We start from the raw sequence: 16,176 nt of genomic DNA, 5'->3' as shown, positions 1-16,176 counted from the left end.
CTACGACCCATAGAAAGAGTTGGTATTAAGACATGATGCCTTTCCTTATGTTGTAGGGGCCGTGTTATCATATATAATGGAAAATGAACCAGAAAGGCCCATTGGCTATGTCTCAAGAATCCTCTCCACAGCCAAGAAGGGTTACTACCAGTTAGAAAAGGAAGGTTTATCGGTGGTATTTGGAGTGAAGAAATTCCACCAGTACCTACATGGACGACATTTCAGCAGTGTGTCGGACCATAAACCATTAATGGGTTTATTCAGTGAGGATAAAACCATTCCACCAATAGCATCAGCAAGAATACAATGTTGGGCTCTGATATTACCTGCATATGAGTATATTTATATGTACCGTCCTGGCTTACACGTTGCAAATGCAGATGCACTCAGTTGTCTCCTGTTACCAGACAGCATTGTACATGCTCCTGCTCCACAAGAAGTTGTGCTATTACTGAATTTCTTGGCTTCTTCGCCTGTATTTGTGAAGCAAATTAAAAATTGGATGAACAAAGATCCAATATTGTCGAAAGTCAGAGACTTTGTTTTGCAAGGATGGTCAAATTCACCTATAATTGAAGATTTGAAACCATTCCATGCCAGAAACAGAGTTAAGCTGTCAAGATGGAATTTTGTTATGGGGATCAAGAGTTGTCGTCCCATCACAAGGTAGTGAACCACTCTTGACCGAGCTTCACAGTGCGCATCCAGGCTATCAAAGATGAAAATGCTTGCACAAAGCTATGTCTGGTGGCCGGGCATTGACAGTGACATTTAAAGCATGGTCAAGCACTGTCTTCATTGTCAACAACAGAAGTTGCTTGTTTCAGCTCCTCTGCATTCATAGGAGTGGCCTGGTCGACCCTGGGTTAGACTACATATCAGTTATGTAGGACCATTCTTAGATACCATGTTTTTGCTGATTGTAGATACACATTCTAAATGGATGGATGTATACAAAGCAAAATCACCAACATCGAACGCAACTATTGAGAAGCTGTGTCACTGTTTTAGCATACAGGGCCTATTTAAAATCATCATTTCAAATAACAGTACAGCCTTTACCAGCACAGAGTTTCAGAAATGCATGAATCTGAATGGAATCAGGCATATTAAAACAGCCCCTTACCATCCCTCATCAAATGGTTTAGCTGAGAGAGCTGTACAAACTTTCAAGTCTGGTATGTAAAGGTGATCAGTAGAATCTCGACTTTCCAGCTTTCTTCTCAGTTATCATACAACGCCACATTCGACTATGGTTTCAACACCGTCTGAATTATTGATGAAACGCCGCCTATATACACAGTTAAGCCTGGTGTTCCCAAATTTAGAGGGGAAGATAGAGCGGAATCAGAGTAATCAAAACTTGAACCATGATATACACAGTAAAACTCGCAGTGTAGGTGACACGGTATTCATGCAAAATTTTAGAAGTGGACCTTGTTGGGTTCCTGGAATTATTGTCTCAGGGACTGGTCCATTATCTTTCCAAGTACAAGTGGAAGATAGAATTGTTCGTTAGCACATAGATCATATCTGTGCTAGCGATACATTCCAACAACCAACTATTCTGCCTGTGATTAACATTGAACCTTCAATTCCTGAGGTGACTGACCGACCTAGAATAGATATGCCTGATGTCTGTAGTTTCCAAAGCCAGAACTGCCACTTTGTAGTGACGTGTCCCATGATGCAGTTCTAGATCCTGTTGAGGAACCTCAAGTGATAAAGCTATGCCGCTCTAGCCATATGAGAGCACCTCAGAGACTTGATGTTGTTGGATATTCAAACGTTTCCGAGTAGAAGTTGTAAAAAAAAACTAAAGGGGGAGGGAATGTAGTAACTGAAGTTATAGCCTCTCCTGTTGACTTTCCGGAGTCACGTGATGCTCTGACCAATCAGGCCTTGGCGTGGCCAATAAAGGGAAGGAGCTTCCTGAGGAGAGTCCTGATTGAGCATGTAGCACCTGAAAAGCTCTCTCTAATAAAATGTATCTGTTTCTTGTTGAAACCTGTCACCTCCTTCGAGTCATTACAGTTCTTCTGAATAAGACTGCAATTCTGTAAGAGCTGCCTCACATAAGATTAGTTTTAAATTAAGTATGGTAGAAAATATGATACAAAATTGCAAAGCAATTAGTTCCCTTCAAATGAAACATCAGGGAGCACGTGGTTGCCCACACAAGGAACAAAGTTTTCAGCACAAAATAAGCGCACATTTACAGGTTAGCACTATAGATGCTCGAAGCAAGCTTGGCCTTTCTCAACATGTCCTGCCTATTGCATATCAGGAATTGTTTCCACATCAAACAATGCTGACCTGCATTAATGGAGGACACTGCAAATCAGTTTGATTAATACAATGCCTGTATTTAATACTGCAACCCCTCAGGGCAAGGCTGTTCTGGTGTCTTATTAAAGCTGTGGAGAAATTTGAAACTTAATTCCTCCCTTGGTCTTGGCCCTTCGCCTATTTGCTGCTGCTGATGATGATTCTCTCCGTCTAGCAACAACCACTATCTTCACTTCTTAAAATCAAATCCCAAGTGGCATAGCTTTGGCCCAGTGGATTCAAGCCACACTCCAGAGACTTGAGCACAAAATCTAGGCTGGCACCCCTGTGCACTACTGAGGGTGTGCCAGCCTGTCAGATGTGCCATCTTTCAAATGAGCCATTAAACAGAGGTCCTGTCTGACCTCCCAGGTGAATGTGAGAACTCATGACACTGTTCGAAAAGCAAGTGTGTTGCCCCAGTGTCCTGGCTAATATTCCTCAATCAACACATAGAAAAAAAATTAATGAACAGATCATTTATTTCACAGTTGGAAGCTTGCTGTGCACAAATTGACTGCCATATTCCTACCTTAACTTATATTTATATAGTACCTTTAACATAATAAAACATCCCAAAACTCTTCTCAAGAGCATTAGGAAACATGGCACCAAGCCACATAAGGGAATATTCAAATCTGATGACCAAAAGCTTAGTCAAAAAGGTATTTTTAAGAGGTGCCTTAGAGGAGAAAAGCGAAGTAGAGAGGCACTACAACAGTGACGATAAACCGTTTTGACGATTGAGAATACCTGCTTCTGCTGCTACTTCACTCTCCTCTCCCCTGTTGTTCCTGACCTCCTCTCGTCTCTCATCCATCCCACAAGATTCTCTCACTCAGTCATCTTTCTTCTTTATCTGCCAGCAGCGCACCCCCCGCCCCCCTCCCCCCCCCGCCTTCAACTTTCCAAGCTAATTTCTTGCATAAAACTCCACCCTCAGTTTCAAGTTCTCTTCCCCACTAAATAACATCTCTTCAACATTGCCTTTCTTTCCTCATGCACCATCCATATCCTATTCAAATCCAACTTTGGCTTGGCATAAATTGGCTGTCTAGCAATAGGGAGTCATCGAGAGAAGTGATAGGTCAAAATGAATGATACCAGCATATATGTAGCAGCTGACCTATGCCTGCAGATGATATCAGCTTGTAATTAAAGAGTGGGATTAAGACAGACCTTGCAGGGAGTTTTGAGTTGACGTTATCTGGCTGGGAACAAGCCTCGACTAGAGATTTGAGTTTGTAAGTGGACAAGTAGGAGTGGAACCAGAAGGGCAATGAGCTAAATAATGGAGGAGAATGGTGCGGTTGGCCATATTGAAAGCTATGGAAGATTGAGGAGGATACAGAAGAATAAACAAGTTGTTATTTGTAACTATGGCTTGGGTAGTGTCAGTACCGTGAGCAGACTAAAACCTAGTGAAGGGATTGAAATGGGAATTTTTGGGAGAGGTCTGGGAGTTGATGACATATATGAGGACCTTAGAGAGCAAAAGGAGATTAGAGATTGATGTGGAATTGTAACAGATGGATGGACCCAAGGTAAGGTTTTGAGAAATGGTAAAGATAGGAAGAGAAACTAGAAAGGCACAAAGGTGCAGGGTGCTAAGTGAGCATGGAGAAGAGGGAATACAGCAGAGACACCTGAACAATGGTCTCAAATCTTGGGGACAAAGAAGTTTGGAAGTTCCTCACACTTATTGGATGTACAGATTTTTCATCATTTCATTTTTCTCCTTTATTTTACATTAACTCAGCTGAGATCTTCATCTCCTGCAGCATGATACCCAAAGTCAGTTAATACACATCCATTCCAGCATGGCCTTAGTTACTCAATGCATGTCCAATCTAATTACACCATACTTATCCACTCCTGTATTACCTGTTTGATACTCCTACCTTTTATCTCAATCTACTTCAATCTCAAGTACAGCTGAACCCTCCATGTCTTCTGTTCATTTTTTTAATTCCAAATAGTTTCAGTACATTTGAGACACTTTCAATTTATTCCATATTTCAACAGCCAAATATAAAACATCTTTCATGTTCATTTGGACTACATGTACGATAGCGAAAAAAATCAATCCAGACATTTTTGTCCATAAATATATTGTGTATTTATTGCACTCGGGGCCAAAAGAATTTTATTGAACAATTTATGTTCTTATTTGGGAATGTGGTCTGCAGCTCTCCAGAGAATACCTCTGATGAGGTATGTAGATGCATTATCTGTTAGAAGGAAGGCTCTTTGCATTTCTGAAACAAAATAATTAGAAAATAATTTTATGTCCTCTTTCCAGATAATTGCTGTAATCAGTAAGTCTCAATCTGTTTTCAAACTCTGTCAGTTATTAAAGTTAGCTGACATTTTATTAGCTCAGACAGCTTTAAGCACAGAATTTTCAACGAACAGTAGCAGTTTGAGCCTACCAGTTTGATTGTTGTTAATGACGAGTAACATATTTCAAAAACAAACCAAAATATGGTTCCATCAGTCACAGATTTGATCCTTTATTTTCAAAAATAGCAAAGAGCTCACCCAATTCCACACCTGCTTCAACCTTCTCACATATTTACTATATTCAGAGGGGTTACTGCAAGCGTTTAAACATGGAACCAAAGGGCTTATTCCCACACATTATTTAGCCTTATCATAAAGATATCTGTATTTCTTCATTTTACCTGATAGAATTAGCTGTGACAACTATTTCATCTTGGCATAACCTCAGAGTTTCTGCAAGTTTGTATTCTGACCAACATCTTCAGCTTGCTTTGTGCTTTATTTGCCTGTTCAGCATTTCTAAAATTGGCCAATGCTTTTAAAAGTTGAAAACCAACTCCTCCAATGTTTCAAAGGATAAATGAGGAAAAAGCTGAACCACACAAATCAAGCTTGGTTCCTGGATTCAACCCCCAGTGTGTTTGTGCTAGTTGGTCTCAGCCTGGGAGGCAATACCGTAATTGGCTTGATACCCCTGGCTTATGAAAAGTGGAAAAAAAACTACTGAAATTAGCCAGAGCTCCTGATCACTCCCAATCATTAACCAGGAACCACTGCTAGAACTAGCAAACTTCAGGCAAGAAGAGGCTCATACACAGCTACAGTATTTCAAGCTTAAATAGCCTGCCGAGACTCGTTGGCAGATCTCACACATAAGCAGCAGCTGCTTAAATATTTTGGAAGTCCAGTAGCATGCAAGTAACCATCCTAAAGTAAAAAGCCAACACCTTAAAGAGCAAGAATTAGGGGGGGGGGGGGGGGGGGGGGGGGGGGGAGAGAGAGACCACAGCAAAAATCAGAAATTTTCTCTCAAACAAATTATTAGCACAATATGTTTGTTTTCTTTTTGACACTAGTTGTGAGGTGATAAAGACTTCTCAAAATATGTGGCAGACACTACAAAAAGGGTGAAAAGATAATCCGTGCCATTTCTAGCCAATTTTATTCTACAAATATCTTCCACTACAACTCTCTAGATGATATACATGTCCAGGACTCAGGAGGTGCATTCACACTACATGAAAATTTCAGCTCCAAAAATTAATTGGAACATCTGGAAAGCTTTATTCCGATAACCTTATTAATTTTACTGTGACAGTTACAAACATTTTTTGGGAGTTCAATCTGGGCAAAAAGTGGTCAAACATCTTAAGCTTTTGCATAGTTTATTAAATTACCAAATGATTAGATTGACATGTTTTTCTCTCTAAGAAAAATGGACAGGTATTTTGAAATATAAACATTTGTATGTGGAACATCAGAAACTCAGTGGGTGCAGAATATTGAAACGATATCCGTGAGCATAGATTATCTCAGTCAAAGCCAGTATTGTATAACACTAGATGCCACCATGACCGAATCAAGTTACACACTTCCAGTGATTGTTTTGGCAAATCTTTGTTAATTTTCTGGGTTTCTTTTCTAAAACTAGGATTTTTACAAAAATCTTCAATTTCCAAAAGGACGAAGAAATATTTAAATGTACCCTTTTCCGTCTGGTTTATGAGCCAGTGTGGTGCCTCTGCTTGGTTTTTATACATTTGTCCCTCTCCAAGTTACATTCCAAAACTTGTATCTGCAACCAGATCATTAGCCTCAGTTTTGATTTACTAGACAGATCAATAGTTTGCAAAACCATCCTCTACACCTGGAGGATGTTTTGAGCTATTTTAGCAAATAGCTCAAAACAAATTTTCCCAAATAAGCATAAAGAATCAATTGAAAATAAATGAAAATTTAATCATATTTCCAGCAATCATTAACGTTAGACTGAAGTCAAATAAAGATCCAATGTTTCGTTGTGCTAGAGGTCTTTTCCAATGAAGTGCCCTCCAACTTTGGTGTCACCACAAAATTTGCTTTATGAACCATTGAACACTGATCTGTGCACAACATAAGGGGTGGAATTTACCCAGAATTGCACTAAGTGTGTTAGCGGGCGGGTAAAATGCAGTCCTACCCGCCAATGAAAATGGCTGGTTTTCACGTCGTTTCTTCCCGAGCCTGCCTCGTTATATATTCACTCCCATGAAACCCGCCGTTTCCATGGCAGGGGGTGCTCTCTTTCGCCTGCTCATCATTACCTCGATGCTGCAACACGCCAGCCACCATCTTTATTGCCACCAGCTCACCACCACTGCCTAGGAGATATGGCCAGCAATGGCAAAAAGTCTACAGCCCCCCACATCAACAACGGGTCCCTTGAGCGACTGCTGGATGCCATGGAGGCCTGCCAGGATGTGCTCTACCCCCACTCTGGCTGCAGGATGGGTAGCAATGTCACCAACCAGGGTTGGGAGTTGGTGGCAGCAGTGATCAGCACGAACGCCCTGCAGAGGAGGACAGCCACCCAATTCTGAAAAAGGATGAATGATGTCCTCCAATCCGCCAGGGTAAGTCACTCCTTTCATCATTCCCAACTCTCACACTCTCAAACCCATCGCAGATCCACAGGCCTCACTTACTGCCAATGACAACACCATTCACTCTTTCACACTCACCGTCATTGTCCTCATCCCGTCCATGGGACCACTCACCAGCCACACAGGCCAGGCATACTTATCAGCTGGCCTAGCAGGGCCTGATACACTTTCTCCATCTCTATCCATGCCAGGACAAACTGGCACACAACAGGAGGGAATAGTCGCAGACAAGTGGAGAGATGCCAGAATTCTGGCGATAGCTAGGACTGGTCTGTGCTGACGGTGAGGTCAGTGCTGCTCTACCAAGTGAGGATCCAGCAGTGCAACATCCATCAGACAACCATGCCGTAAGTGATGTGTCCTCTTTCACAGGCCACTGCCATGCACTAATTATCTCCCCTTGCTTTCACAGGCACATCTGCCAAACAGCCAACAGATCTAATGACCCAGAGCCCCCAAGAAAGCTTCGAAGAAATCTCTGAAGAGGAATCTCAAGGCAACCTCCCTGATGTCAGTCACAGCGCTCACCGACACCCTCCACCAGCACAGAGACACACACTTCGGTGGGACCTAGCTTTAGAGTAGCCTCAAGATCACAATCTGGTGAGCACATCGCACTGTCTGATCCAGCAGGGACTTCCTAAGGCTGCTGGAGGCCTAAACGTTGCTGAGTCTGAGTCAGCTGACGAGTTCCTGGACTCAGTCATGTCACAGTTGCTGGAGCTGCAAAGGAAAGCTATGGAACAACAGGAAAAGATGTCCGTTGCTCTCCTCAGATTGCAAGGCACTATGAAGGAGTCCATCCATCTTCAGGCTGAGGTGATAGCGCCGGCATTGCTACGCACCAAGGTCAACACTGGCAAGATGGCAGCTGCCATGGAGACCTTGTTCCAGGGTGTCACTCCTGCTGTGCAGGCTTATCTCCATCGTTGATGCCATAGTTGACTTCCAACAGTGTGTACGCGAGAGGGGTGCTGGGCAGCTCGATCTCACTCCAGCTACCCATTCTGCTCACAGAGTCAGCTGGGGGGCCCTCAGACACCCATAGGGAAGAAGATGAGCAGGTGCACGCTCCGGGGCCATCCACCCAGCTGACTCTGGGAGTGACCAGCCCATCTGACATCCCTCTTCCTGTGACCTCCGCAGATTCAGCTTCACAGGCTGAGCAGGGTGCCACTGCCACACAACAGGACCCTAAAAGCAGGAAGAGGCCCTCCAAGTCTCAGCCCTCATGAGGACACCCGCCAAAGTCATCACAGACAGGGCGTCACAGTCAGCAAGCTGCCTCCACATCCGCTATGGATGTCCGAGGAGCACCAAGACATAGCAGCAGGGTTAGGAAAGCTAAGGAGAATTAGTCGCATTGCCTGGGCACGGGTGTTAATCACTTGTACATACCGTTCACTATCATCAATAAACTCCCAAGAATGTCTCCCAGCCTATGGCTCCTTGTTCTGATGAGCAGTGTTCTTGTCACTCAGATGTGAACCTTTCTGCACAAGATAAAGGGTAGGTGTCTCGGTCTAGGGTCTCTTCTCTGTGTGGCCTTCAGACCACAGTGATGATTCAGCCTCACACTCCCTGGAAACATTACTGATGCCTGCACCTTGGCAGTGCTGGTCATTGCTGCCAGAATGTAGTAGGCAGGCGCCACAGAGTTCTCTCATACTCAGCACCTTTTAAGGTGGGGCTGGCCCTCATCACACCAGCATCTGCAACCAGTGATGTTGTGCACCAGCTCCTGAAGGGCTGACATGCTGAAGGCAGACACAGCATTGGGTGCGTCCTAAGTTTCATGGTTGCATCCCTAAGATGGCCCTGATCATGGGGTGCAAGGGAGCTGCCCTCGCTCAGATATGAGTCAGACATTCTCAGAGACTATATGAAGATTTATGGTGTCCTCACTACACGTTGTCATCATGCTCCTGCGATCGTGTGACTATTAACGTCTCCCCTGCATCTCCATAACAAGAGCACTCTCACAGAGGGTATTGGTGCTACCATAAGCCAGACTGGAGTCAAACGTTCACAACTGCGATGTAAGGATCTATGGGGACACATCACTGCATGTCGTCATCCTCCACAAATCTGGCAGCTTTGAGGGCCTCCCGAGTGCACCTGCTTCATCTTTCACAGCCACTGGCAGTGGATGCCCTCCATGTCCCCTTGGTGCCAAGTCCTGCAGTAAGCTGCAGATGTGAGCCACCAGATCCCTAGACATGAGCAGTCATCGGCGACACTGGTTCTCAGTCATCTACAGGAATGGCAGGCGGCATCTGTAGACCCTGGGTGTCGTTAGGTGCTGACCAGCCAAAGCTCACTGTCGCTCCTGGGCAGCGTGTATGGGAGCCCCTGCTGCCTCTCCTTCATGAGGTTGCTGCTCCTGCCTTTGTGCAGCCAGGTACCTCAGTCGCTCTCTCCTCCGTCTTCTATGGTCTCTGTAGGCCATCAAGGATACAGCCAGATCACCAGGATCCATGAACCTGACATGGTCCTTCTGAAACATGAAAGAGAGAGAGAGAGAGAGAGACATGGTTATCACGGCTGTACTCAGCACCTTTCCTGGCCCTGCGTGACCGCCCCTTAACGCTTCCCGGAGAGTGCTGGTCACCCCTCGGACGGCCAGAGATGAGTGCACTGCATGACTGCCCTGTCAACCTGCGACATGGGGGACACTGGTCCAAATTGGGATGCTGAGATTGCAAGAGGCTGTGAGCACCTCCAGCAGTGAATGCTACATGGCCAGCATTGGCGAGGAGATTGTAAAACGTGTGCAGACCAACTGCTCCACGATCCAATAAAGTGGTGGTGGACTCGAAGAATGTGCTGGGGGGGTTGGGGCAGGGAGAGGGGATGCTCAGGTATGGAGCCTTTGGTGCCTCCGCGTTGCTTGCATGGGCGGGCAGGCTAGGAGCCTGACCCCAGTCATATCACTGTGGCTGCACCTGCTCTGTTTTAGTTGCAGAGGCATGGTCAGTTTATAGAGGGGTCACTAATGCGTGGCCACTTCCATCGCTTACCCTGCCTCCACCTCCATTGCCTGTGTGCGGGATGCAGCGCCAGGGTAGTACTTGACCCCCTCCCCCCCAAACTCCCCCCTACCCCAGCAGTTGCCTCCAAGGCTGGCCAGTACTTACCCCCCCAGACAACCCCCATCCCTCAGCAGTCGCCTCTGAGGCTGGCCAGCACTTGCCCCCGGACACCATCCACTCCTCAGCAGTTGTGTGCGGGACCAGGCATCAGTTTCCTTCCCCCATCCCCCCCGCCCCCACCGTGCCAGAGGCCTGTAAACAACAGGTGAGCTGTGGAGAACGCTGCTGCTCACTCACCTCAGTTCCCCCAAAGTGAAAGCCGCCAAGTGCACGTTAGAGCGCTTTCCCGCTGATATGGATGGACGAAACGGCAAGGTCCCAGGAACATGGCAGTATAGCCTTTTAATTATGTGCTAATGTATTACAATTAGCTCCCCACTCACTGATGGCAGGAAACGCGGCCTGTCTTCACGCCATCGTGAAAATTCAGCCCAAGGTTTCTATGCCCAAATGTTGAACAACTGCATTCTATCCATAAGAACTCAATTGTGACATTTGCATACTTTTAAAATAGTTTTACAATTGTCTAAATGCTTACCCAAAGGGCAAATAAAAAAATTTTAAAAGTTACAACTATTGGAAGTTGCGAGAGTGAAATCCACGCACCGCAGCCAAGGAATTGCTCACAAGCCAGGACAGTAACTTCACAGTATGCATCGTGGTTGCTGTGAGTCACTTCTAGCTTGCTACTTTTGTAACAGAACACCCACAGCCCACTCTGAAACAATTTCTATAATCCTACTAATGACAACGTGACATTTTTCAACAGGGTGGAGTTAGACTCAAAATCTGTTGAGGGCTTGACTGTTTCCATAAAGTCAGACACAGCAAGACTCAGTAAGGGAGACGAGCCCATTCTTACTGTTTCAGAGGAGATCCTCGAAACAGCAATATTGCCATGCCTACCAGGAATTTAATGGCTCAACTACCAGCTTCGAAAAAATTCCGCCAATAAACACTCCGACACAACCTTTCCATTAACTTATTTCCACTGTAAAGCCAAATTTAATATGTATATATAATTTTCAACATACTTTAAACTGTTATTTAAACTATGAATGTATGACCATGTTATCGTAAGAGGTTGCATAAAACTACTCAAAATCCAGCAATGCAAGTTCAAACAAATCACTGAATCGTGCGGTTACCACTCCCAGTCTTTGTAAAGCAGAAACCACACCAGCTACAATTTAAAAAATATTTAAAGTGCAATTCTAAAATATATTCAAGGAATCATCAGCATGTTCAGGGCATATTGTACAATTTTGTCACAAATGAAATGCACTCAGCTTTATATTTCTATGATAGCCATGGTGAGGTTAAAAATCAAGTTTCTTCTGGATCAAGTTTCTCCTCTTCTTAAAACAAAATTTTATCAAATATCCTCCTTTCCGGAAAGAGCTAGTTGTTCAGGAGAGTATTTTCATTATTACCAGTCACCCCCTATAGCTAACCTGAATTGTCATTCCTCAGGCATTAGTCCAGATAGCAAGCCAATCAGCTGTGGGATACATCACAGTTGAGCTTGATCCTGTTACCCACACACAGTTCCTGACAGATAAGGGATAGAGAAAGTCGATTTGGAAATACTATGAAAATTCAAATGGTTTTTACTTTGGGCATCGGTTAATCGTTACAGTTAGGAATCTTGGATTTTTTTTCCCTTTTCTTGCCTGGGCTTCTCATGACCAAAAAGACTAAATATTTAACAAATGCTGCTATTATAATAGCAAATTTGCATCTCAATGTCGATATAATGCCAACTTTGTCTGAGAAGTAAAGGAAGACCCCTATGTATAATCATACTGATTATTCTCCAGAGATTAGCAACAAGTCACCATTTGAAAATAAATTAGTTTGGTGACCAGACACTTTAATATCGGAAAGACCTGTATTTATGCACCTTTCACGGACTTCAAAACACCCTTCAGCCAATCAAGAACAACTGATGTTTAGTCACCGTTACCATGTTTGTGATTTCAAATTCCCAGGTTAAGATTGGCAGCGTTTCTATATTCCAGAGTTTAGCATCGTTTTATACCCTTTCCACCACACCCACCCCCCCCCCCCCTTCCCCAAACTTTACACACTTCAAATGTTTAAAACAAAAAAACTGTAGTTTGCCTCACAATCAAATAAGAGCAATCCATACAGAAATTGGGGAAAGATTCAATGCAATGGGACACATGAAGGTGACATCGCCCTTGTGAGGATCATTCCTGTTACAGGAAAATAAAACCACTTCGCCTCATTCACACTCCCGAGTGCAGTGAACTCCGGATAGAGGGGGGTTAGCAGGCGGTGGCATGTGGCAGCTTCAGCCCCTAAATCTGTCTCCCAACCTCCTGTTACCTTGTCCCTAACTCCCCCAGCAATGAGCGCCCTATCCCCAGCCCCCTTACCGCCCCCCAAGTCGCCTGTAGCCCATACAGGTCCCCCTGCCTGCCCGCCGCTCTTACCTGGCTCCCTGCTGCTGGAGGATGTGCTCTCCGCTTTCGGTCAGCGGGGATACTAGAAGCGGCCATTCCCGCTCCCCGTTCCCGGCTGATCTCGCGGGATCTGGCGGCTGTTCCCGTTCCCCTGACCTTTCACCTCAGTCCCCGCTAGGCCCGGAGCCTGAGCAGCCGGGAGCGAGAGCTTCGCCGCCTCTGGATGAGCAGCCGGGAGCGGGAGCTTCGCCGCCTCAGGATGAGCAGCCGGGAGCGGGAGCTTCGCCGCCTCAGGATGAGCAGCCGCGCTCTATCCCGGTCTTTGTGCTCGGCCGCAGTGGCGGTGAGCACCAGCCTAGTCCAGCGCCCTCAACAGCCGTGAAAAAGCTTCGTTGGTAAACGACACAGTTGAGCAAAATAATCTTCATCCGAACGTGTTGGTCTGACATTGATATATATTTTTAGATGTGATTCATTGCTTCTTGTGGCGCTCACTGGATGGTACCTTTGCCTGTTTGTGGGGATGACAATGTGAACAAACACAGAGCACGAAGACTTGGGTTTATACCTCCAGTGCCTCACAAGGTAACTTCAGTATCGGCTGTGCCATCAGGCGGCTGTCAGATGCTTTCCTTGTTCTGGGTGAACTGCCCCAATGCCCATTTCTAAGCACTGCAATAGCCAAAAACTCAGGAGTAACTTCTTTTGGACAAGGAATAAGGACAAAATCGAGAATGCCTTTAAAATGGGCATCTGATACAAGAATGTTATAGGATGACTCTTAAAAACATGTTTGATCTAGTAAGATCTATTTTATCTCCCCAGCTGACCTAACAGAAACAACCTATCCTAATTCTAGGCATAACATAAAAACAATACTGAAAATACTCAACAGGTGAGGCAACATCTGTGAAGAGACAGACAATTAACATTTCAGGCCAATGACATTTGTAGGATTAGTAAATCAATTATATACTCTGGTTTGTTTTTCAATAATCTTTTACCAAATACAGCATATCACCAGCTGACTTTTTCAGGAAACATGATCAATTCCAATATGGCACAAAAAGAATTCAAAGAAGCATTTATCAGTAACCTAAGTGGTACTACATTGGCTGAGAATTTATTGGGTTTAATTCTGTCTGCATTATGTGTTACCTGCCGAGGACTAATATTAATGTATTTTGTTGGACAAAGTGCAGCATCATCATCATCATCATCATGGAAAAGACTGCTGTTGATTGATTTTATTGTGCTGGTGGCATCTCTTGTATTGTCCTGCACGGTTTTGTCAGATATACTTCATTGGGTGGTGCTGGTTCTAGCAGCTGTACTTGTGCTATCTTTGTTTCAGATATACAGTCAAAGAAAACAGTATTCCCATCAACACTTCAAAGAAGTCATAGGATCTTTTTTGGAAACCAGCTTGGATATGAATTACATTCCCTTTGTCACTTTGTTTCGGGTCTTTGTTAACATAAAGACTGGCATCAGCATTCTAGCTGTGGACTTTCCAATATTTCCAAGACGCTATGCTAAAGCTGAAACATATGGGACTGGAATTATGGATTTTGGAGTGGCAGCTTTTGTTTTTGCAAATGCCCTTGTTTCTCCTGAAGTAAGACAGAGGAACAAAAATATATCACATTCCAAATTTAGTTTTGTCATTAAACAGATCATAGCAGTTTGGCCCTTGGTTTTCTTAGGAGTAGCTCGTCTAATAAGTGTTAAAGCAGTGGATTATCATGAGCACATATCTGAATATGGTTTACATTGGAACTTCTTCTTCACACTGGCAATAGTTAGGATCCTGTCATCTATTCTTATGATATTATGTCCTGTTAGAAGTTCTTGGATCTTGTCAGCTAGCATTGCCATCTGTTATCAATTAGTCCTTGAAACTACAAATCTGAAGCAATTTATATTGCATGGAAGTGATGGCAAAGGCACGAGGGTTGGGTTCATTAATGCCAACAGAGAAGGACTCTTTTCAATGCTTGGATACACAGCTGTTTACATGGCTGGTGTACAGGCAGGTGTTTACATAATGAAGAAGAGGACATTGGTTATAGACTGGGTAAAAGTGCAAGGTTTCCTTTTGATGAGCTTTTTGTTATTGTGGCTGCTACTGCATGTGTGTGAGGCTCTCATAGAGACTGTATCACGCCGGATGGCCAACCTAAGTTTTGTTTTGTGGACAGTTGGGCAGAGTTTGTTTTTTCTGATGATTCACATGCTGGCTGATCTTGTTTTAGTATTTGTCAAAGTTATCTCAGGGATTTCTAATGTGCCAAGTTCATGGAACATTTTACTAGATTCTTCCCAACGCGAGAAGGGTAGGACTTTGTTAAAAAGCAATCCTTCCAGAAAGGTGGATAAAACCACTATACATTTCTGTCTAATTGAAGCTGTAAGCAGAAACCAACTGCTGTTTTTTCTGCAATCTAATATCTTGACTGGTTTGGTGAATCTTACAATAGATACTATTCATTGCAACACACTTACTTCTTTATTTGTACTTTTGCTTTATATGTTCTGTAATTGCTTCATTGTCTACATCTTACACATCAATGATATTACTTTAAAGTTTTGGTGATCTGCTGTTTCCATGATTCACTTCCATCAAAGTAAAAGCATTCTGACACTATAGGGATCAGAGTTCTTGCACTTCAATAATAACCCTCTCTAGAACATTATACCTCACAACATTTATAACTCTGCATGTGCAGGATTTATCTGTCTGTTGTTAATCTACTTATTCTCTGCAAAAAATAAAGCAAATTTTAGATATGAAGAGTGTACTATCTAAGAAGTGGCACTAGGTTCTGGTCAAATGTGGAGTTGTGTGTCCTTTTGTCCTATCTGCTAATTTCCTCATTTTAGTCATAGTGCATCACTGCCAAAATCAAAGGGCAAGTCAGTTCCAGGTCACTCTTGCATACTTTTTTGCAGCTAACTTTCAAGTGATATTGGTGAAGGCTAAAAATGGATTATTATAACCCTTTTCATCTGAGATGGTGCATGGAATAGAGATTAAGAATGGATAAGACAGAAAATTTCTATTTTTTTAAATAGTAAAATGGATGAAGCTTTGCCTGCAACAACATAAAACACACCATCTTTTTTACTCCAGAAGTGGAAGGTCTCAATTTTTTTACTAATTTACGGGATGTAGGTGTCTCTGGCTGGGCCAGCATTTATTGCCCATCCCTAGTTGCCCTTGAAAAGTCGGTGATGTGCTGCCTTCTTGAACCACTGCGGTCCCTGTGGTGTAGGTACACCCACAGTGCTGATAGGGAGGGAGTTCCAGGATTTTGACCCAGCAAGAGTGAAGGAACGGCGATATATTTCCAAGTCAGGATGGTGAGTTTCTTGGAGGGGAACTTCCGGGTGGTGGTGTTC

General features: G+C 43.9%; 2 protein-coding genes across 3 annotated transcripts in view; one reads left to right on the top strand and one right to left on the bottom strand.

The window, feature by feature from the left end:
* The window catches only part of LOC121283108 (unconventional myosin-XIX), a 55,853-nt gene extending 42,940 nt beyond the window's left edge, over nucleotides 1-12,913 (bottom strand). For both annotated transcript variants that reach the window (XM_041197220.1, XM_041197222.1), the window contains exon 1: nucleotides 12,805-12,913. In XM_041197220.1, coding sequence (XP_041053154.1) covers nucleotides 12,805-12,870 — 66 coding nt within the window. In that variant the 5' untranslated portion in view covers nucleotides 12,871-12,913. The remainder of the gene's footprint in view (nucleotides 1-12,804) is intronic.
* A 480-nt stretch (nucleotides 12,914-13,393) lies between these two features.
* On the top strand, nucleotides 13,394-15,564 carry pigw (phosphatidylinositol glycan anchor biosynthesis, class W). Its single transcript, XM_041197223.1, has one exon. The coding sequence runs from the start codon at nucleotides 13,817-13,819 to the stop codon at nucleotides 15,368-15,370; it is 1,554 nt and encodes a 517-aa protein (XP_041053157.1). The 5' UTR covers nucleotides 13,394-13,816; the 3' UTR covers nucleotides 15,371-15,564.
* Nucleotides 15,565-16,176: the final 612 nt, after the last annotated feature.

The sequence above is a fragment of the Carcharodon carcharias genome, chromosome 10, assembly GCF_017639515.1.
Source record: "Carcharodon carcharias isolate sCarCar2 chromosome 10, sCarCar2.pri, whole genome shotgun sequence".
Lineage (NCBI taxonomy): Eukaryota > Metazoa > Chordata > Chondrichthyes > Lamniformes > Lamnidae > Carcharodon > Carcharodon carcharias.
Note: the sequence above shows the minus strand (reverse complement) of the source record. Positions and strands in the feature narration are given on the sequence as shown.

Coding starts and splice junctions, on each gene's coding strand:
- pigw (XM_041197223.1), top strand. CDS start 13,817: ATGATCAATTCCAATATGGCACAAAAAGAATTCAAAGAAGCATTTATC.